The following is a 23,840-nucleotide window of genomic DNA, read 5'->3' as shown; positions in this document are numbered from 1 at the left end:
GTATTTCACTTTTCAACAGTCCTGTGGCGAGCTCTAGTACGGGTCAGAAGCAGTTTTGAAATTGCGGAGGGAGAATGACCGTGGATACCGCACAGAGTACGAAAGAGACAGAAATTTTAGGGTGTTTTAATCTAGAATGTGCCTGGGACGCCCAATGCTCTCGTCCGTCGGTAAGACCGAAAGGATGTCTGCCTTACCTTACCTCTGTTTCTCTGGCCTGTGTTGCAAAATACCTGGCTTCTACTAGGTGCTTGATACTTGGGAAATTTGGAGGGAGGAAGGAAGGGTGGGAGGGAGGAGTGTGCTTCAAGTACCTAGGTGATGGGAATGCCCAGCAGAGTGAATTTCGTGGAGATCGGTGGGTGCTTTTTCCATAGAATTCTCTTCCGGCTTCACCTGGAGTTCACGCTTTTCCTCTCGAGAAGGAAAACCCCTGATTATCAGCTGGTGCTAAAGGTTAAGGGGAGATCAGAACTATTTTTTAGAGGGGGCGGTACCGCTGAACCACCAGTACCAATAAAGACTATACATAACAAAATCAGGTTCTGCTAGCCAAATACCAGGTCTCCTTCTGGGTGCTCGACCCCAGGTTCTGGGCTCTCAGTGCCGCAGCCTCTCCCAATCTTTACAGCAGAGTCCCTACTTGCCGACCACTAATCACCGCCCTTCCTCGTGGACCAGAGCCGAAATCTGGGCGGAGCCGGTCCGCAATGCGGGTATTCCAATAGACTTGGTTCCGAGAAATCCAGAAGTTCCCTATGCCTCCCGCAGTTCGGCTGGGAGAGGAAGAGCTGCCTGGACTCCCTGCTCCGGGCGTGGAGCGCAGGAGCGCGTATCCTCCCTGCCGCAGCCTGGGACACTGGAGCAGGCCAGAGCGCGTGAGCACACTGGAATACACTATCTTCCTTCAGAACTGAGCAAGGACACGGTCACCCTTTCCGACTCTGCCATTAGTACCTCCCCTGCTCACAGGTCTGGGAGCAAGCTCATCGGTGTTGCCTAAGTTCCACTAGGGCTGCGGCTGCTATCCAGGGTCCCAGTGGAGTTTGTCCTCAGATCCCCCCCTCCCCTCAACACACACACCTCCCAAGCTGGAGATGACCTGACTCCAGCGCCCGGCTCCGCTCCTCCCTAGTCCCGCCTTCGGCTCCGCCCCAGCGCCCCGAGGGCAAACGGGTGTGGGGGGGGCGGTGAGCGGACGGAATTTCCCAGCGCGGGGGCTCGGGCTTCCACGGCAAACGGGCAGTCTCTTTCTGTTTACGGAGAGAAAGGGGAAATGGAAAAGGCGGGGAGGCGGCGGCTGGCGTCCGCTGCGCCGCCCCTGGGCTGGCTCAGACGCTGTGAGTCAGGGGCCGACGAGGACGGCCTGAGAGCACGAGCCGCCGGGAACGCACTCGCCGGCTCAAGTCTTGAGGACGCGCCACGCTCCGGGGGCCGATCGCCCTGGCTCCCTATCCTGCCGCAAGACCTCGGTGCCCCGGTGTGCCTGGCTCCGGAAGGCCGGCCACCAGTTGCGCACCGAGCCTTCGGGGGAACCCGGCTGGAGCGCTGGGCTGGAGGGAGTACGCGAAGAACGCAGGTAACCCAGAGTTTGGGAGCCATTTGGCATCCTCCCCTGGGTGCTCCGGGGTTTCTCACTCAGAAATAGAGTGTACTGCCCTCAAAGCGGAGAAGTCCGGGGCCAAGTGAGTTAGGAGTGTTGCGGTGGGTGAGCCGCTGCAACTCCGCCGCGGCCCTCTGCGCTGGTCGCCAGCTGCAGGCAGGCACAGCTGGAAAGCACCTTGCGCAAGGGTCTCACGAGGTATGGACTCGCGGCTCCTCCCCCTTCCTCTTACTTCCCGGATCCCCGGCTACTGGGCAGTGCGGGTCTGGGCAGTGAGCTGTGAACCCCGGACGCGCTGTCACTGCGCCTCCTTCGGGGGACGCCGCCTGGGCGGCTGCACTGTCCCTTCCGAGATCGGTGAGTGCACCGTGGAGGCTGGAGGAGCCTTCTGCTACTCGCTCAAATGATGGGTACTTTTATAAGTTATTAGCCCTTTGAGGCTCCCTTGGCTTTAAGGATCAGGTAGAAAGGAGTGTGTGTTTGGTGGTGGTGATGGTGCTCTGTGTGTGTGTGTGTGTGTGTGTGTGTGTGTGTTAGGTTGAAAGACAATTTTGGACCGTAATTAAAGGCTGCTCTTGATAAAAACAGGGAGAGAAACGTATTTGCTAAGTAGAGTACATTCCAATTCCAGCCGAGGCCCTCATCCTCCCTCTGATGGATTGGGGTTTGTGTGCTGTCAGCTCTGGCATATGGCCCTAAGGCTTTGTCCTATAAGGGAAATAGGATAGTTGTGGTATTTAGAAGAAGAGCGACTTAGATTATACAGGGCTGGAATGCACCATTCTGGGACTTTTTGAGAACAAAAATACAGTTAAGAGATTTGCCCTGCGGGGCAATGTACTATTTTGGCAGGAAAAATATCTTCTAATTGGGAAGTAACACAAGATGTATTCATCTTTTGTTAGGCAGAAGTTCATGCCTAACAATCTTGGCTATTTTCATTCACACTTGCCAGGAAACACTCAAGTTTTGTTTATGTCAGTGGCAGTAGCCAGGAGCATTACATTAATGTTTACGAATAGTATTTTCTCTTGATTTTATTGCTGATTTCTGAAAAAAATTCGAGTGCATACTTTTGACTGTATTTGCCCATCTCTCCATTTATAAAATTAGCATAATTTTTATTCTATTAGAAAGCCAAAATTTGATGAGGATTTTTATTATAAACTGTATCTAGGTCAGTCATCTTATGCTAAAAGTCTTTATTGCTAAACTAAAATGTATTCACCATCTGTACTTTGTCTAGATGTGTACTGATCATGCATATCTTAAACTGTTAGCCTACTGTCTGCTTAATTAAGGTGAGAAAGTGCTCAGTGTCTTTGCTGGAGTGTATAGCAGGAATGACTGGTCATCAGGGTTGCCAGGGAGCACAGATTTGTGTGACAAGAGTCCTAAGTTGCTAAGGAATGGAGCAAGCTCTGAGGAAAGTCTCAGTGTCAAACACTCCTTCACTTCTCCTGTCCTCCCCTTCAGATCTCTCTTCCCCTCACCTTAAAGTTTAAGAGTGTGCTTGTGCATGTGTGTGTGTGTGTGTGTGTGTGTGTGTGTGTGTGTGTGTAACCTCTTTGGTTTACATATAAAATGCTTGAGACTTTCTGCAGCATTTAAAAACCAAAAGCTGTCTTTCCTCTCTAGATCAACTGAATAAATTATATAGACTTTTCTTCTCTTAAGTCATCTTAACATTGGGAACTTTATTTCCTTTCAAGTGATCCATTTAAGTCAGTCCAGGAGGCTTGGATCCTTGCAGTTAGTTGGGCCATAAATTAGACTGGTTTGTTGCCATTGTTGTTGTTACTTCTGTTTTTCTAGTAAATTCTATGAGGAGAAACTGCAACTAAATGGCTCAGTGAAACTGAAGTCAAATGTTCTTCCATACCCTGAGAAGTTCCCTTCATAATGTTACAGATGCCAAGAACTTGAATCTCAGTCTCCCCTCAAAAATGTACAAGATCTTGCTGTTGGATCTGTCTTTATAAACTACTGAGCTCTTAGAGGAAAAAGAAAAGAGACATGCAACATCTCTGAGAGGGAGCAATCTCTGAGAGGTAGCAACCATCAAAGCATTTCATAGATTTCTGCTTTTTCTTTTTTTCTTTGACTCTTACTTTAGGCAATCTTCAAAAGTTTACTGTGAAGGAGGCTGCGGAACAGGTAGCCACATCTCATTTGCTGATAAGAAAGGTGGCTAGCGATATCTGCAAAGCCAGATCTATGACTCGGTACTTCTCTCTTGATACACATAAAGCAGCTACCCATGACAGTTTATTTACTGTGCACCAGACATGTGCACACAAATTGATTTAATGCTCTCAGCCTTCTCAGGAAGTAGGTGCTGGTCTTCTTTCCATTTTACAGAAGGGGGGAAATGAGGTACTAAGAGATTAAGGTACTTGTTTAACATCAGGCAGGCTAAGGTTTGACTCCAAGTTGCCTGAGTCTAGAGGAATATTAGACTGCAGGATGGTAAGAGACTGATGATACTAAATTATGTGGGATTTGTTTGAAAAATGAAATGCACTCAGAGAGAAGCAGATGGCTGGGTCATGCATGCAGGTGGCCATGGGTAGAGCATTTCCTGAAGCTTTAAACTGAACCTCCAGGTTGATCGAGATACATAGCATTGGTAGTGCTGTGTGTATTAATTCTTGTGCTTTTTTATTTTATTTTATTTTTTGGTGTTTGGTATGGAATTTAGGATCTCATGAATGGTAGGCAAACACTCTACCACTGAGCTATACCAACCAGGGCATAAACATCTTTCAGAGAGAGGCCCTACTTTCAGGAATACTGTGGTTTAAGTAGAGAGATAGCTTCAAAGTTTGCTTAGATCTTTTGGATCCTGTTGTTTTTACTTTGGGAATGGGTTGAGTTGTTCTAAGATCCACAGGGACAGCTTCTCTTTTATCCTTTGCATTCTTTTTCTCATCTACGCATTCCCAAGTTGTTGTACCTGATTGCATAAAAGAACTGAAATACAGCTTTGTCTGAGGTAGTCAGTTGATCTTAACCTGTGGTTTGCTTATGATAGATTGGACTTTCTTGGCTTATTTCTGCTGCCGCAACTTCTAGAAGGTCATTGGTTTAGATATTAAATTAACCTTCTGGGACTCACATTATGTTTGTTTTATACTATTACAGAAGGGGAGAGCTGTATTACAGGTTAGACAAATTGTCTCCTTTCTCATACTTACCCCTGGCAGAACTAGGATCTGAGGTCCTATCCCCCTTCTAATGAGCTTTTAAACTTGTTTGTATAAGAATTTTACTGAAACTTGACCTATCAACATCACATTTGCCTAGATTAAAATCTGTTTTACTTTCTTTGGGTTCTCAACCTGGCTTTTATTTGTAAGTTAGTTCCTGAATCTTGTCAAGTAGTTCTTTTTTTTTTTTTTGTTACAGTTACTATAAGCATAAAAGACAGTGATTCTTGTAGGGAGATACTACTTTGGGGTACACTTGGGCTGTGTGAAGTTGGAAGCTCTAAGGAGCAGGGAACCTCAGGACTAAAGAGTTCTGAGCTGTTCTTTATTCTTATTTATGTTTAGTGAAGTTCATTTTCAGTAGCTGATGCCACAGTGAGTAACCAGCAGAATCTCTAGATCTCAGGTTTCCCTTCGCAAAGCTGGCTGCATGAAAGATTATCTAAGGTCTCTTTCAACTGACACTGCCTGTCCACTTGAATTCACACACACTGTTGACAGAGAGCCCTCATTATGAACAAAGGGAAGGAGAAGCCTAGTCACAGTACTTTCAATTCAGATTCCCATTGGTTTCCAATGCAAATATCAATAGTAAACTAAGTGTGTTGTTGTTGTTGTTGTTTTCGTAGACTCTCCAGAAGGCACCACAGTAATGGAGTACATGAGCACTGGAAGTGACAATAAAGAAGAAATTGATTTACTAATTAAACATTTAAATGTATCGGATGTAATAGACATCATGGAAAATCTTTATACAAGTGAAGAGCCAGCGGTTTACAAACCCAGTCTAAGGACCATGTGTCAAGATAGTAATCAAAACGAGGAGCGTTCGGACTCTCTGCTGCTTAGTGGCCAAGAGGTGCCTTTGTTGTCATCCGTCAGATATGGAACCGTGGAGGATTTGCTTGCTTTTGCAAACCATATATCAAATACCTCAAAGCATTTTTATGGACATCGACCACAAGAATCTGGAATTTTATTAAATATGGTATGTTTTTTCTGATCAGTTGAGTGCTGTGTGTCCGCTTTACTAGTGTGGCTTCATTTAATGCAGGGTGGCATTTGAACTTGGTTTACACTGTCTTCCAGGTGTGGTTTTTGAATGCAGTTACTGGTAAGAATAACCTCCATGTTAAAAATGCAAAAAAAGTCTTTGTGAAAATTTCCACTTAAAGAGTCAATCATAATTTAGTAGTGGCTCTAAAAATTAAGAATGTCTTTTTTGGGGGGTGGGGATGGTACAAGGAAACTGCTATTTCACTATTCCTCCAGTCCTTAATAATGCATTTATTTAAAAAAATTATTAAAAAGCTTATTCATCATTTACACAGAAGAGAGGTTTAATGAGAGTCCTTCAGTTGAGAGGTGAATAAACTCTTTGACTTAATACTTTTAAAGGCTGATTTAGTCGTTCTTCTCTTGCCACATTGTTAAGTGTTATAATACACTAATATTGGCTAAATTCAGTTCTTGCAGAAACCTAGTTTGTAAGTAGCAGATAGCTTCCCACAGATCAACTCTGCAATCGCCAGTCTGAAAGACAGATGATGTATTTGCGTAGTCATCCCAAGTATGCAAATAATCCAAAATATTGTGACAACACTTTGTTGCCCCAATAGTTCCATCAGGTGACATGTTTAGGTGTAACTGGCTTTGTGCCAGGCTTTTAGTATGTCAGAGGTGAATGTGGGTGCTGGCTAAAGGTGATCTAATTTTTTAAAAAAAGAACAGTTTGCAAAACAGTAGGTGGTAGCTTGCAAAACCTGCTTATTGATGAAAGTGACTCTCTATATATACTATTCCTTTAGTATATCTAAATAGCAGAATGGCCAATACTCAGGGAATATTAGTGATAAATGAGCATACAGTCTGATACTATTTAATGAAAAACAACACAGTAATTTAGGTCAGCTATGTTGTGTTGTTTTGTTAGAAGCCAATTATGTTCAGGTGAATGTGGAGCAAGATTATATTTTGCATTATTGTGTGGCTTCCTTTGGTCTGGATATACTGGATATAAAATGCATTTAATAGTTCACTAATTCCTTTGCTTTCAGAATATTACTTGCTTTTATAAATAGGAAGTAATAATTTGAACTGGGAGCAATGCCTGATTTTAATAATATAAATGTGTATAATGATGAACAGACTTTTTATGTTTGATTTTTTTTTTTTTACCTATTTGTTAAATGAAAACCTTCAGAATAAACAAATTGCCCTTGCTAGTAAACATATAAAGAACTAGGTATGATTGGCCATTCCCCTGGCCCCTCAGACTGTTGGAGAGATGGGGCATGTATAGAAAAGAATTCATGAAAGTTACAAAGAATACAAAGAAATAGCCTCCTGAAAGTTTTTAGGAGTGAGGCCAGAAAAGCTAAGACAGAAAAGGTGACAAACTAATCCATTCAAAGGAAGTGAAAATTTCATAAATAAAGAGTAAAAGTAAAATGTTGTCATTCTCTGACCAGGGGCCTATGCTCTATAAAGGAACAAATGCATACTAAAGAAAAATTTTAAAATAGGACATTACCATAAAGGTAGGGATCTTGAAAGCTTTCACAATATTTTTATTTCAAAAATGATCAACAATGTGCAAAAGCAAGAAGTCTGAAAAACAGAATGGAATAAGAGAAGGACCTCAAAATGCACAGGAATGTGGATCAAGTCTCACCAGGCCAGTGGTCAGTGGGTCTGGGGGGCTACGATTGACTTTGCTGTCACTGACATAAAGATTGTCTCCACCTCTGTGACTGGTGGTAACCTACTTTATCAGTAATGGCCTAGGCATTGGGACTTGTCATCTCTGATCTCAGCCACTGTGAGACAGAAGGTAAAGCAGGCAGGATTGCTTTTAACTTTCATTCCTTCTAGCCTTGTGCTTCCTATGGACCCAGCTGATATACCAGATCTTTTTCTTTTCATCAATCTCCATCTACTACCCTATCAAAACTTTACACTTGTGGGCTTTATTTGCTGTTTTCCATTTAAAGAGTCAACCATAAGTTAGTAGTGGTTCTGCAAATTAAGAATGTCTTTTTTGGGGGTGGGGATAGAACAGGGTAGGGAATTATCTACCATCTAGATTGGTTCCAAGGTAAAATCTATCTATAAATTGTACCTGTATGTCCATCCCTTTGTATTATAAGGGTGGACAACTTTATTCACCTGTTGGTTTGCTAGCCATAGTTGGGACATCCATAGTATATCAGGTTCTTTTCCAGAAGCTACATCCAGAACTTTGAGTAGACTGGAGTTTACTGCCTGGTGCATGCAGGAAACAAGTGAGTAGGTAATTTTAAAACAGTGTGCCACTTCCCAATGCAACTGTTCTGGGAATGCTTCAGCAGAACACCTCACAGAGCCACAAGTATGGGTAGGGGAAGAGAGAATGACAGCACAGGCTTCCAAGAAGAATTGGTACCTAAGCCAAGGTCTGAAGCATGGAGTTGGAGTCAGCCAGATGAGGTGGGGAGTGTTTCGGATGAAGAAGGGCACAGCATGTGCAAAGGCCTGGAGGCACAGAGACCAGGTGTGTTCAAGCAGCCAACAACCACAACGCTGCAGAGTTAATTAGGCAGGGTGGAGTACCAAGAATTATAAAAATATCTTGAAGCATAGGCATGTTGAATGGTACTCTGTGTGTGTGTGTGTGTGTGTGTGTGTGTGTGTGTGTGTGTGCATGTGTGTGTGCTATTTTCCTAAAAATAATATTTGTTAAAGGTTCCACTGACATCCAGTGAGATGTAGGAAAGGAACTTTAGGAGACTAACTAGCAATTATTTTGTGTTAGAACACTACAAGTTTTCTTTTGTTTTTTAATAACCTAGGCTGTCTTATGACTTGATCCAGGGATAGATAACCCAAAATGGGTTTCAAACACTCAACTCTTTCGTGGTTATGTGTGGAGCTGAAGGGCCCCCAAAGAATTCAAAGGTGACGTTCCCTGGGGGTTAGTCATGGAGTCAGAGTTTCTCTAGGTTCAAAAATCCTACTCATGTGTTATAGTGTAACTTGCCTCAGCATCTGTAGCCTCTGAACTCAACGCCCCTGCCATCAGTCTTACAGCCCAGAACCTAATGTGAAGGTTCCGTGTGTTTTGTGACCAGCAGAGTAGGACAGAGCTAGCTTTGCCTTTGTTCTAGATAATCTGTTTCTGTGACTGTATCCCAGGTTTACATCATATAGTCATTTACAGAATTTTTTCTTACTAAAATACTTAAGAAATTTTTTCAAGTGCTCTTCCCGGACCCAATATTGGATGGGAATTATCTAGATGAGGATGGATTATTATCTAGATGAGGAAATAGAAAGCAGGATCATAGTGTTTACACTTGAAGATGTAATGTTTGCATTTGGAAAGTTGAAGAATTGGCAGAGATAAACAGCATAGAGTTCCATAAGATTCTTTGGTGGGGCCTCTAGAAAGAAGGAAAATAAATAAATGAATGAATGAATGAATGAATGAAAGAAAATCTCAAATCCCAATAGGGAAGGTCTAAGGCTAGGGAAAGAACCAGGAACTTTGCAAAACTGTCCATTGGTCCGCATTTGTACATCACAAGTTCAGAGCCTGTCATCAAAGTAGCCATGGGGAACTCGGGACATTCGGAGCAAGGCCCTTAAGACACAAAAGTGGGTAAACTAGGGTTGAAGAGACTTGTAGAGGAAAAGACTAAAATGTGCTCAGTGACATGTAAATGTAGGCTTTTAATAACTGGGTTTGCATCATAGCTCAGATTTAATTGCCTCCTTCTAGAACACAAAAGGCTCTTAGGCAGACAATGGGAGCTACGATTTGGCGTTAAGACAGATGTGAGTTTGAATCCTATCTCTGGAACTGACTGGTAGATTACTTAAACTCTTGAAGTCAGTTTCCTCATCTATGAAATGGAGATAAAAATAATACTTGCCTCAGAAGACCATTGTAGACTTTGATGAGATGATGCATTAAAGTACTGAGTATACTGCCTGGTCCATAATTAGCACTCAATAAACCAATCCCATTAATGTCCTTCATCCTCTTGAACAGAATAAGAGGGTGAAACTGGGTCATAGCAAAATTATTTCGGACAAAAGTAAAACTTTCATGAAGGTGAATTAAGCCCTGAAATTGTTAACTGGAGGGTGCAGTGAAATTGGGTCTGTTAATATTTGCCATCAAGAAAGGGCCACAAATCAAGTTCAGTTGAGTACTGAGTATAATTCTGTCTACATGTGCACCATATCCTCAGCATGCTGCAAAGAGGCCTCCAGCAACTATAGGCGGCACTTGGAGAAAAGAGGTCATGTTTCAAACAAGGCAAGACTGTGGTCTGTACCTAGTCATATTCCCTCCAGGGCCCTGCACAGGGTCCCACACAAGCAGAAGCACTCAGTAAATGTCTGGTTTTTAGGTTTAGTGACTTTGCATTTCTCAGGGTTATTCTCTGCTTCATTCCTTGATGTAGCTAAAATGAGCTATCACGGAGGCTGAGGGAACAACCCTTCTGGTTTCTAGAACTATGCCTGAAACAGTGATGAGTGAGGAATCCCAGCCATCTGCAACTGGGTCAGGTGCTCATTCCTGCCCTGTAGAGTAGATATGGCAGTTTTTTATGTTCCCCTTCAGGTGCTTCTGTTCTTGGTATAGCATGATGTCCTTAGATAGTTTGAGAAATTCCTGAATTCATAATCTGAAGCCATAATATTTCTTGTTGCATTTAGGAAAAACTAATTTTTTTGAGACTACCTACCTATCCCTTGAAAGAACATTCTAGACATTCTTGATATATCTTCCTGGTCATGTTTCCCATGGATTATTATGTTAATTTGTGTTCATTTTAATTGTTATCTTTTCATTTTTTTTCCTCTTTAAAAGGTGAGATATACTTTCTACCCTGTAAAACCCACAGAGCTTAAATGTCCACTTTGTTGAACTTTGACAAATGCCCATAGCCTCGTCACCCTCATTGCTATTAGCTCTTAATTTTCAAGTTGACTCATTTATTTATTTATTTATTTTTTTCTTTGCATTGACTAGTTTTGAAAACCGGTTCTAAGTGTTTGCTTGGTCTCAAACCCTCTGAGGTCAGGCATCTTCTATCTCTCATTCATGGCTGCCTCCTGAGCGCCAATCCCAGTGCTGGACACACATTAGGCATGAAATAGATATTAAATGAGTAAGTGGATGAGAAATGATCCTTCCCTGAGTTTATTTATGTGGCATGGTTAAGTCATTGCTCTGGCATCACATATTGTTTTCCAAAATCCTCCATGATCCTCAGGTAATTTCCACGCTCTCTCTATGCATCATGTGTGAGTAAGAGCTATGCAGACAAACAGGTTAGCACATTTTAATAGAAACAAGTCAATGTGCAGGCACAGTTGGCAATCTTCATATTCAGCCTTTGGGTCATCCTCCTTAGATAAATAATTTTGAAGTTCTATTTGACAATTAATCACTCATGCATAGATGGAAATGTGACTAGGTCCGACCAGGGATCTCTGTCTCTCTTACATGCTTTCTCTGTCTTGCTCAAGTTCTAAATATAGTCTCTGTACAATGTTAGGATTACACAAGGCACCATTAATTTTAAATGCAGTGTTTAAGAATGCTTCTAAAATAACCAGCTCTTATTGGGTGGACAACCCTTGCTGAGATTCTCACCCTGCTGCATGTTTATTTTCTAATAGGTAATCACTCCCCAGAATGGGCGCTACCAAATAGACTCTGATGTTCTCCTCATCCCTTGGAAGTTGACTTATAGGAACATAGGCTCGGATTTCATTCCTCGGGGGGCTTTTGGAAAAGTGTACTTAGCACAAGATATGAAGACCAAGAAAAGAATGGCATGTAAACTGGTATGTACATTCACATGGCATGTTTGACATTATGAGTTTTTTTTTTTAATTGTATTAATCCAAGTTTCTTACCCTTACACTGGATTTATCTAGGTGTATCTTACCCCAAAGCATTTGTTTTTCTGGATTTTCTTTCTACCTGGTGCCATTCAGCCCCTGAATGTCTGCATAGGTGCCTGTTTGATTTTAATCAAATTAAAGGAATGTGTTGGTATATTTAGCAACAGCTTGGACAGCATCATCTCCCTTGAAGGGGAGTGAAGGCCAGCTCTCCTGCACTGTAAGAGCAATCTGTGTGTAGCTCCTTTAATCCTCTCCACAAACAAGGGGGCTAGGCAGAGAAGGAGACTAGGAAAGCAAAAGGCTTTTCAGGGCTTCAGATTTAAAGGGCTGAATTTAAATATATATACCACATATTGAAAACACCCCATCTCTTCTTATTAAGTGATAACTGCCAAGGTGCTGCCACCTGGGAACAGTGTTTAGCAGAGTCTACCTGAGCTGAGCAGTCACCCATCATGTGACTTAATAATTCCACTTCTGTAGGTACACCCAACAGAAGCATGTCCATGGTCATTAAAAAGCTAGAACTAAGTTCTAACATGTTCGTATGAGTACTATTTATAAGAGTCCCAAACTGGAAACTTTCCCAATGTTGACAGGTAGGATATTTATACTCTGGAATACTGTCCTACAAGGAGAATAAATGATTTAGGACTAAAATAATGTGGATGCTTCTCAAAAACATCACGTTGAGCTCAAGCAGACAGACACAAAATAAGATCTACTATATGAGATTTCTCTTTACATAGAGGACAGAAACAGGCAAAACAAATCCATGCTTCTCGACACCAGGATAGTGGGGAACCCTTGTAGAATGGTGACTGGAAAAGTCAAAGAGGGGATTTCTGGTTTGCTGGTAGAGTTCTGTATTTTTATTTAGATGGGGATTTCATTTATGTGTTCAGTTGATAGTTCATTGAGTTTGACATTTCACTGTCTTTACACTTTCATATATGTCTGGTTTGTTTGTTTTAAATGGACTTTAAAGTGTGGTCAAATAAAGTACACTCATCTTTTTTTTCCTTGTGGTGTTAGGAATCAGACCCAGGGCCTCATGCATGCTAGGCAAGTGCTCTACTGCTGAGCTATATCCCCAGACCCAAACACTCAATTTGGATTTAACAAAAAATAAAATAAAAACTAATTGCTGAATATTATGTTTCAATCTCTTATCATAATTAAAGGACCGAAAATATGTTGTCCTCATTTGTTCCTTCTTAAAGATTCACTAGAGTACTTGTTTTGAATTTTATACCGAGAGCTGATATAATGTAGAGGCAGATCAGAGGTAAACATTACTTTAAGGTGGACATACCTTTTCATACAAGTCAAAGTAGCTTTGAGGTTATTTATTGCCCTCTGGTTTGTTGGTTGACCAGTATTCTATACTTTTCAATTATTCTCAGGTTGTTTAGACTCTTGTTCCTATTTTTGTATTCTAGATCCCCGTAGATCAATTTAAACCATCTGATGTGGAAATCCAGGCCTGCTTCCGGCATGAGAACATCGCTGAATTATATGGTGCTGTCCTTTGGGGCGAAACTGTCCATCTCTTTATGGAAGCAGGCGAGGGTGGGTCTGTTCTGGAAAAATTGGAGAGCTGTGGACCCATGAGAGAATTTGAAATTATTTGGGTGACAAAGCATGTTCTCAAGGGACTTGATTTTCTACACTCAAAGAAAGTGATTCACCACGATATTAAACGTGAGTAGCTTGGGGTGTGTAGTATTTTAGCTTAAGCAGACTCTTGAGGTGGGAGGCAAGTGGGCTCTTTCCTTCAACCTGAAGCCTCAGTGGCAGGGAAGACAGCACAGTTCACCTTCCTTCTCTTTGCACCTGAGGTAGGTCTTAGAAATGGGCTGGGTTGATAGCACTTTAAAAGTCAGATGAAAAGATGATAACCCAACAGTTGATTCAAAGATTATAGCCACACATCTGTTAAGATATTCTGCCTTGGCCATTGTTAACAAGGCTGGAGGTGGAGTTCAGTAGTAGAGAGCATGCTTAACGTGCTTGAGACACTGGACTGGATCCCCAAAACTGAAAGAATAAAAAAAAAGTTACTTCTTTAAACACATAAATCAAGAGTTTTTTAGGAACAAAGTAACTTTTTAATTTTAATTTTGAGCACCAACTAGTTAATAATTCGATCAGCCAGGCTTTACTGACCCTTTTCTAGAATTAAGATATGGTGAGGAAATAAAGAAGAAACCCATTATAAACCTTTAATACCTAATGTTGGACTGGGGTTGTAGCATAGTGGTAGAGCGCTCGCCTAGCATGTGTGAGGCACTGGGTTTGATCCTCAGCACCCCATAAAAATAAATAAATAAAATAAAGGTATTGTGTCCATCTACAAATTAAAAAATACAAAAAAACCCCCCTAATGCTAAGTTGGACTAGCACAATTTTTACTGAAAAAAAAGAGAAGAATATTGTACTTCCTGTTTTAAAAAAGTAATTAGATAATAGTATGCTTATATCTTAGAATTTGAAACTCAAGCTCTTGAGCATTATTCATGGCTGTAATCATCTATGCCAGCATTGGCTTAATTCTTGAGATTTGAAATGATTTTCACCTAAACTCTTATCAAGATTCATCTTCCTCTTTTAAACATAATATACCCTCTCATTAGGGAAAGCGTTTCAGTCTGCTCTGATTTGAGACTCATTTTTATTTTAGATAATGGTTTCATTTTATATACATAGGATATAAAAACAATTTTGTGCTAAAATTTTTTCTTCTTGTTATAGCTAGCAACATTGTTTTCATGTCCACAAAAGCTGTGTTGGTGGATTTTGGCCTAAGCGTTCAGATGACTGAAGATATCTATTTCCCTAAGGATCTTCGAGGAACAGAGGTAATTATATTCATATGAAAATATTTAGTATCTTTAGAAAAAATGTATTCTAGAATTACTGTGAGAAAGGACAAAGAAGGGGATGAAAACCATTACATGAAAGTCATTCTCATCAGAACAAATTTAATGGTCACTTTTGTTTTGTACCAAGTTTTTAGTTTAACACTTTAATTCTAATTCTTTATTCTCTACTATTTATAATGCATTATAATATTATAATATAATATGTATGCATGTGCACATATATATTTGTGTGTGTATATATATATAACATACAACTCTTAGACACCATCTAATGCCAAAATAGATTACCAGTTGAGCAATCCTCATCCTAATCTGAAAATCCAGAGATTAGGGATGTTCAACTGGTAAAGTTTATGCACATACTCCCAAATCCAAAAAACTCCCAAATCAGAAATGCTTCTAGTCCTAAGCATTTCAGATAAGAGAGATTCAACTTGCACATCCACAATTCAGCTTTAAAAGCAGTTATGAAATTACAGTTAACTTTACAAAAATAGGTTTAACACTGTAAATGAATTATGTTATTTAATTCTGACAACTCTATTATTGGTAGTAATGTTATCATATTATTATACTATAAGGAAATAAACTGGAAGAGATCAAAATAAAATACCTGAAGTTGTTTAGCTTCCAACAGGTCTGAGACTTGAATTCTGTTCTTTCTTTAAGCCTAAAGTCTACCTACTGTGTAATTATTTTTTTTCAGTACTAGGTATTGAACCCCGGGCCTCAAACACACTAAGCAAGCACTGTACCACTGAATAACACACATAGCCCATTTAACATAATAAATATATTGCTAAAATGTACTACTAATATAACTAATACCATTATGTTTTGTTTCAATTATGGTCTTAATTACCATGATCTTTACTACTTATTGAGAACTTCCTACAAAGCCCTATTTCTCGTTCTAGGTGTCTTATAATAAACCTGAAGTCATTAGCACAAACACATCTCATTTGAAGATATAAAATAGGTATACTATTTAGCTCATCTGTGAATCTAAATGAGTTTCTGGGGCAAACATTTATGGGCTTTCAAATAATATATTTAACATTCCCATCATTAGGCTGAGTGTTTGACTATAGCCAGTGTCTACTGAGGGTCTGCCATGTGACAGACTGTTAAGGACACCAGCCAGCATGTGCCCTTGGTGATACTTCTTGGTCCCCACTGTATAGTCAATTAGATTGATCGATTTACTTTTTAGAAAGTTATTCTAACATATTATTTTCTTATCTAACTAAATTTATTTATTTATTTTTGCAATACTAGGGATTGAACCCAGGGGTGCTCTACCGTTGGGGCTATATTTCCAGCCCTTTTTTTCTAGTTTAATTTTTTAAGACAGGTCTTACTAAATTGCCCAGGCTAGCCTCAAACTTGGGAATCCTTCTGCCTCAACCTCCTGAGTAGCTGGAACTACAGGCACGTACCATATCATGTGATGCCTAATTACATTTATTTAATTATTTATTCATGCATACATAAAGGCATAAATCATACATATCGATGAGTTACCCTGTGATGTTTCAATACACATATATATATCAGTTTAAGCATCTCTCTCCTCAAACTTATATTGCTTCTTTATGGTGAAAACATTCAAAATCCTTCTTCTTGCATTTCAAGAGAGACAGTACACAATCACAACCTATAGTCATGATACCATGCAAATAGCACACCAGAACTTTTTGCTCATATCTAATAACAGCTGAGCTCTCAGTGATCAACCTTTCCCCATCCCTCCCTCCTCCAGAAGGATCTCTTTGAGATTCACATGAATTATTAAGAGATCAGCAGCTGAGTTCACAATAGGATGTGATGGGAACACAGCAATGCACCTGGGAAAGGTAAAGGTGCCTCTTGGCTACTCTTTGCTGAACCTCCCACACCCATAGTGGCCACTGGAAGTGAAGAGAGTCCTTGGCTACATTTTGCTTCAAGTCTACCATATCAGTCTTGGTGTTGAACCAGATGACAGCCCATAGTGTAGCTGGTATATATGCTGTCATGAACTGAATTGCAGTGAGGAAAAAAAAAAAAATCTTGCTTCTAAACCGAGATTCTGTTATCCTTTTCTTAACTCTCCCAAAGCAAAGACTTCCCGGGCAGTGAAGAAACCCTTGTTTTGCTGACATGCCTGATGTAATTTCTGGAACTTATTTGAGAGAAATTTCTTGATCATCATGTTTGAGCAGAATAATATTCAGAAGAGAAACTGTAGAGTGTTAAAAAACAACAACAACTATGTTTAATCCTCAGATCTTAAGAGTACTTTGCCAGAGCAAAATCTAATAAGACTTGATGCTTATGACATGTTTTCTTTGGAAAATGTTTCAGCATATTTTGGCATTACTTAGTAGTTCAGATATGTGACATTCCACCCTTTTTCCTGGAGCCAGTATGAGAAACTATTTATGGTATTAGAGATGGAAAATACCTTTTGCTTCCTGGCAATGCAGTCAAATTGAACATTTTGCAATGTTAGAGAAAGATGTGTCTTTTGGGGGATTCTTGAAGGATACTTGGATATGACATAATAGCAGATTTCATCACTGCATAGTGTTTAGACAAGTATTTTTCAGCTAATGCAAACTACTTTATATGAAGTGCAAAACCGGCTTTGGTGTTTATAAACTCTCTTTCAATCAACCTGCATTTACTATCTGTGCAGTGTTCACAGACTAAAATTTGCTAATAGGGAGTGTGATACATTTCGTAAAGTTATCAATGAACTCTTTCAGTAAACTTGCTTTTATTTCTCATAGCAAATGAGATATATTTAGTCAAAGTCAACTGTACACATATCATGGATTTGCTTTCCTTTAGAACTTAGCTACATGGCTATTGCACAGCCAGATGACTTCTGATCCGTAACATATAATAGCTTACAAATACCAGTCATCTGTGTTGGATTTCTGTCTGTCTATCTCTCACTCTCAGCATTCATATTCAGAGCATTATATTATAACCATATAAAACATATAAAGGGTCCATCTGCATGTATTTTTTTTAGTTTTACTTTATATGATAAAAACAAAGATTGCATGAACATAAGTAATAATTTATCATTACATCCATAGTGCAGTCCTTTTTTAAAGTTCTCACCTTCTTCTGAGCCTGGTCTTACCATCTCTAGGTTGATATGTAATCATCGCAGGCACATGCATACAGACATACATCCACATGCATAGTCTTTCCCTTAATAAAAAACAGGTTGAGAGGCAAAGGACTTAATCCTGACATCAGGCTTCTTACTCTGGGACCTATGCCTGAGGATGTACAACTCTCAGAGAGGGTCCCATTAGTTCTGTTTGCACCTTCCAGGCAGCCAGCCTGAAGAGTGCTTGTACATCATGCCCTGCTGCTCAGTGGTCTGCCTGTTCTGGCTCTTGTAGAGCTTGAGGGAATAGGAGCTCTGAGCCAAGAAGTTCTGGGTGTCTATCTGAGGGCCAGCATCCAGGTCACCAGGCTGGACCCTTATGCTGCCATTGCCAGATGCAGCCTCAGTGTGCGAAGAGTCTGCAAAGCCACCTGTACATGGCCACTGTTGGTTATACCAACAATATATAATTGGCTTAATCCTTACTTTACCCTGAGGGGCCTGAAGGAGATAGGTTTCCTCTATTGATATGAACGCCCACTCCATGCAAAATCTAAATACTCTGTCTTTGTTGCAGAGAAAGTTTATGAACAGAGAGCTCAGTTTAGCATGTTTGCTGAGAGTGAAAGGAAGTCATCCTGGAAGTGAGATGTAGGATGAAGTTGAGGGCTGGGAAGGGGAAACTGGGCAATTTCCCCAGTTTTTGAAGCTTGTTCTCTACTTACTTATTCAGAGATATATTCTGGGAACATTACCCTTTTCTCCATATTCACATGACAGACAGCATCAACACTTTTTAAACCTAAATAATAGCTTTATTATTCCTCATTCAAAATACTTAATCCCACAAATGTTTAAGATTCCTGGCTTTTTTAAAATTTTGCAACATTTGCGTATACATGATGAGATATCTTTGGAGATGGGACCCAAACCAAAATAGGAAATTCACTTATGTTTCATGCCCACCTGAAGAAAATTTTTACAATAATTTTAATATGCCTCTGTTTCTGTAGTTTGGAGTTATTTTTGTTTTTATTTTGAGTTGGGCTTCACTGTGTTGTCCTGGCTTGTCCTGTAATTGTGAGCTTAAATCGTCCTCCTGCCCTCTTTTCTAAGAAGCTGGAACTACAGGCATGTGCCACCATGCCTTGTGCACTTGTGTTACGTGACCAGTTACATGAGGTCAGGGGTATCATTTTCTACTTGTGACATATTCTCAGAACTCAGAAAGCTTCAGATTTTGGAACCTTTAAAATTTTGGATTTCAGATTAGGGATGTTCAACCTGAATCAAAACTTAGGATATTACCTACTATGTCTGTACCTAGCCATAAACATGGATTATTGGCTACTGATATTTTCTGTTTTTAACTCTTAAAAGTTTAGAAATAAGCACTTCTTAGAGAATTATTTATAAAACTAGCCCTACTTACTTAGTATCTACCTGTTATACTAAATAGAACTTAGACACCATTAATGTGGGAGGCATGTCATTTTCAGTCACTGGGCTTACATGGTAGGTGGAAGTAAAAGGTGGTCCATGGAAATGACTCATTAGGGGATGGAAATACAGCTCAGTTGGTAGAGTGCTTACCTTGCATGCAAAAGGCCCTGGGTTCAATTCCAAGCACCACAAAGAAAAAAAAGAAATGACTCATTAGGACCCCTTTTGCAGCATTACACTTTATTCTTTAAAGTTCTTCCCTTCCAAGCAATTGGTGTTGATGTTCTGTAAGTTTCTGCCACCTTTTAACACTACTGATAATTAGAGGTTTGACAACTAAATAACAGATGAGGAAGTATATTTGTAGTATCACTTAAATATGAAAGGAGGCTAGACGCTGTGTCACATGCCTGTAATCCCAGCAACTTGGGAGGCTGAGGCAAAAGGATTGCAAGTTCAAAGCCAGCCTTACAAGGCCTTAAGTAACTTAGCAAGACCTTGTCTCTAAATAAAATATGAAAAGGGCTGGGGATGTGGCTCGGTGGTTAAGCGCCCCTGGGTTCAATACCTGCTACCAAAAATAAAAAAATTATATATATATGAAAGGAATTGGTGTTTTGATAGAAAAATTAACTGTACCCAATCAGTGTTTGGTGGGAGTCCCAGGTGGCTTCTTTATTGTAGGCCCTTTGCTGTCTGATGAAGCATATGTTCTGTCTGTGGAAGGAGGTATTCTTTGTCAGACTGCAGGGATACATCCATCCAAATCTGCCTAGTTCCAAGAGGATGTCTGCTGCATACTCTTTAGCTTAAGAGAACACAGCAATGACATTACATTGTCCTCTGAAAGGACAAAACATGAAAAAAATATGATAAAAACGAATGAGCCAATTTTCAGAACTGGATTAGAGAAATGGAAACCCAGACAACTGAGAGGAATCAGGCTGATGTTTCCCACATCTTTTCCAGATTTACATGAGTCCAGAAGTGATCCTATGCAGAGGCCATTCCACGAAGGCAGACATCTACAGCCTGGGAGCCACGCTCATCCACATGCAGACAGGCACCCCGCCCTGGGTGAAGCGCTACCCCCGCTCAGCCTATCCCTCTTACCTGTATATAGTAAGTGAGGGTCAACCAGGGATGGGGGTAGTTTCACCTGCTGATGGGGAGGGACTGTTCTACCTCCCATAATACCCACTCCTGAATGGGGTGATGGTGAAATAGTGTTCATGAAAGTTAGCTGTGAGTTCCTCCCCTGTGGAAGTAAGCTCCATTTTGCAAAGAAAACAGGGCTATTCTAGTGGGAACATACCAAAATGTCCATTGGGCATAAATTATATGCTATTCTATTGCACTGTATATGTAATAATAAAATACCACATTATAGTGTCAATATACTACGAATCTGTCAACCAAGAAAATTTTATATGCTCTTTGAAAACTTTTAAAGAAAAGGTAGATTATTGATCTTTGCTCCAGCCTGGCTTATAGTGGAATGTGCAATTCCCATTTTGCTATTGAGAGCAAATGTTTTCCTATTATTGCATGGTGACCTTTGGCCATCCATGGGAAGCGGTCATTGCTTATTCAAACCTAGCATGTACTTTTTGCAGCATTAAGCCAAAATATGGGTTTAAGTGCCCTAGGAAATTAAAGGGAATCTTCTTTAGGAGTATGAACCATATTTGTTGTAAATTGTATGGTGGGGAGTAGATTAATTTCTGGGTCTGGACCTCTGTTGAGGGTCTGTTTCCATGCCATTGATACTAAGAACTGGTTTTTTCGGTAGATCCACAAGCAAGCACCTCCTTTGGAAGATATAGCTGATGACTGCAGTCCAGGCATGAGAGAGCTGATAGAAGCCGCCCTGGAGAGGAACCCCAATCACCGTCCGAGAGCAGCAGACCTGCTAAAACATGAAGCCCTGAATCCCCCCAGAGAGGATCAGCCACGCTGTCAGAGCCTGGACTCCGCTCTCTTTGAACGAAAGAGACTGTTGAGCAGGAAGGAGCTGGAGCTTCCCGAGAATATTGCTGGTAGGACACCCTGTGGCATGCAGTGCCCCTGGCCTCTATTCTTTCTCTGTTCGTGTCAAATCTCTGATGTAGTTCAGGAATGTATTCCAAAAAAAGGGGGAATGACAGGGTGCAATGACACATGCCTAGATGTAGTCCCAGCTGCTCAAGAGGCTGAGGCAGGAGGATCCCTTGAGCCCAAGAATTCAACTGGGCAGGCGCTGTTCTTGAATACCATGTGTTGTTTGAGAAATTCAACAAAAACATTAACAAAAGCAATTTTTTTAAAAAATGGCTAATTTACCATCAAATTATAGCAGGTTCTCAGGGTAAGTGAATGTTACCTAAGGTAATCATTAAAAATTGCCTCTGACTTGCTTTTTTGCAACAGAGACTATTATTTGGTGTTAAAAACAAATGGAGCATGACAACTTTGCTGTAAGTGCAGGTTATGTTTAACTTAATTTACCTTAATTAACAGGGTAAGACCATCGCATCTTGGGTTAGAAGCCTCCTGGCACTGTTTTACTCTGAACAGATAAAATACTGAGTTTGAAGTCAACTTGCATTTTTTTCTTTCTGTGCTTAAACTCTCTTTGTCAGCTCTGAATCGTTTCCATCTAGGAAAGTCATTATGCATTCCAGGAGACTGGACATGCATGGAGAGGTACTTTCATTTTTATTAATCTGTGGCATTCGTAGTCCATTGAGGCCCAAACCCAGGTGTCAAGTCTGGAATGCTTGTTTCCATTTCTCTGCTTTTTGTCTGATTTTTTTCTGTATTTAAAGAAAACCATCTGGGTTGTTGTAAAATGTGCCAGGATTTCTAACAAATTTCTTGTCATCATTAACTCCTGTTTGAACTCTTTGGTCTATGTCATGATCCATTAATTAGCCCATAGAGTATTCAAAGAGCTATCTGTAACAAAACCAGAGCTTGGACCCTGTTTGAGTAGGCCCCAAAGGATCATTTCTTTGCAGAAGGAATATGTGTGTGTTATTTCACATGGCCCCTTGTATTTTATTGTGTTTTTGCAATGTTTCCCTTTTCAGATTCTTCATGCACAGGAAGCACTGAGGAATCTGAGATGCTCAAGAGACAGCGTTCTCTCTACATAGACCTTGGTGCCCTGGCTGGCTACTTCAATCTTGTTCGGGGCCCACCAACACTGGAATATGGCTGATGGATGGCACTATTTGCTCTCAACTAAAGACAGCCTTTATCTCCTGGACTTTGGATCTGCAGACTCTACAGAGTGGCTCTAGATAGTGAATTATACCCTTTATTAAAAGCCGGCAGTGGGGATTCCAGTGACACACATATGAATGGGACTCCAAGCGGCCCCTGTGGATTTGATTTGTGAAGCTACTCTGGTATATGCCAGGTCTCAAGGTTCTTATTTCTCATGTGACAGGAATTAAAGGAAGAAAGGGAAAAGTTGATAGAAGGATCATTTCTGGTGACTGATTTCATTCAGTGTGAATTTTGCTTGAAATTTTAAAAATACCAATCACGAGGAGACTAGCCTAAAATTACTATTCTTGTTTCTTATTTAAATGTGGGATCTTCCTTTAACTCAGAATAATTGTGTTGTATATATTGGTGTATATAGTAGGATAATTCTTGGAGCCTTTGTTGGTAGATTCAAGTATCATTTGAATACATTATATTTTGGGTGAATAGAATAACTTGACTATTGAAGCAATAAGCTTAACTAGTGCCTTAAAAATGGCTGTTTACTTAGGAGCCATCAGACAGCAGGCCACTAGTGAGTCTCTTTTATGTTCCTATGGAAACACTTTGTACTGTACATGCTATGCTTAAAGCATTTGAAACATGATGTTTTGAATGTGGATAAAACTGTGTAAACCACATAATCTCTGTACATCCCAAAGGATGAGAAATGTGACCTTTAAGAAAATGGAAACATTTGTAAATTCTTGGTGATACTACTACTTTTGTAATTCTTCTGAGTATTTTCTTTAAAGCATTTGTATATGAAAATGGCATACTGTGTATGTTTTATATCAAATGCCTTCATGAATTTTTCATATATGTACATATTTGTAGCATTGTAAAGTATGTAAGTATTCCTACTTAAAATATGTTTTTACATTATGCAAAGGAAACCCAACATTTTTGTCCAATGTGACTGGTCAAATCAACTGAATAAATTTAATATTTTGTCTTAATTATTATAAAAGTGTGCTTCTTGACTGGGACGGGATGGTCATAAGTTGGTTCATATGTTGAAGGAGAATTAAGAAGGCAAAAAAAAAATACCTGGGAGTTTTGCAAATTGTGTACTTTTTTCCCATTGCTGCTCTCTAAAGCCATTGTTGTCAACTGACATGTGTTTTATCCTCTGATATGTTGAAGTACCAAAAAAAAAAAATCATAAGCCACTGGTTATGGTAAGTGGGGTCCTGTTTTGTGTTTTGTTTTTATACTTTTATATTTCCCATGAATGGAGGATTTCATGTTCTTATTAATATTTGCAAATTTTTTAAAATTTTTTTTAGAGAGAGAGAGAATTTTAATATTTATTTTTTAGTTCTCGGCGGACACAACATCTTTGTTTGTATGTGGTGCTGAGGATCAAACCCGGGCCGCACACATGCCAAGCGAACGCACTACCGCTTGAGCCACATCCCCAGCCCTAATAT

The 23,840-nt window shown here is 40.2% G+C and overlaps 1 protein-coding gene across 2 annotated transcripts; it reads left to right on the top strand.

Annotated features, from left to right (window-relative positions):
* Positions 1-1,190: 1,190 nt before the first annotated feature.
* Positions 1,191-23,338, top strand: Map3k8 (mitogen-activated protein kinase kinase kinase 8). Of its 2 annotated transcripts, none has more exons than XM_077802658.1 (8): positions 1,191-1,579; positions 5,442-5,800; positions 11,488-11,655; positions 13,161-13,422; positions 14,473-14,579; positions 20,125-20,277; positions 20,948-21,194; positions 22,227-23,338. In XM_077802658.1, the coding sequence occupies exons 2-8, from the start codon at positions 5,465-5,467 to the stop codon at positions 22,355-22,357; spliced, it is 1,404 nt and encodes a 467-aa protein (XP_077658784.1). In that variant the 5' UTR covers positions 1,191-1,579; positions 5,442-5,464; the 3' UTR covers positions 22,358-23,338. The 2 variants fall into 2 exon arrangements, with proteins under 2 accessions (XP_077658784.1, XP_077658785.1); XM_077802659.1 differs by lacking the exon at positions 1,191-1,579 and adding an exon at positions 1,880-1,960.
* Positions 23,339-23,840: the final 502 nt, after the last annotated feature.

The sequence above is a fragment of the Urocitellus parryii genome, chromosome 9 (assembly GCF_045843805.1).
Source record: "Urocitellus parryii isolate mUroPar1 chromosome 9, mUroPar1.hap1, whole genome shotgun sequence".
NCBI classification, from domain to species: Eukaryota; Metazoa; Chordata; class Mammalia; order Rodentia; family Sciuridae; genus Urocitellus; species Urocitellus parryii.
This window is presented reverse-complemented; position numbering and strand designations above follow the sequence as displayed.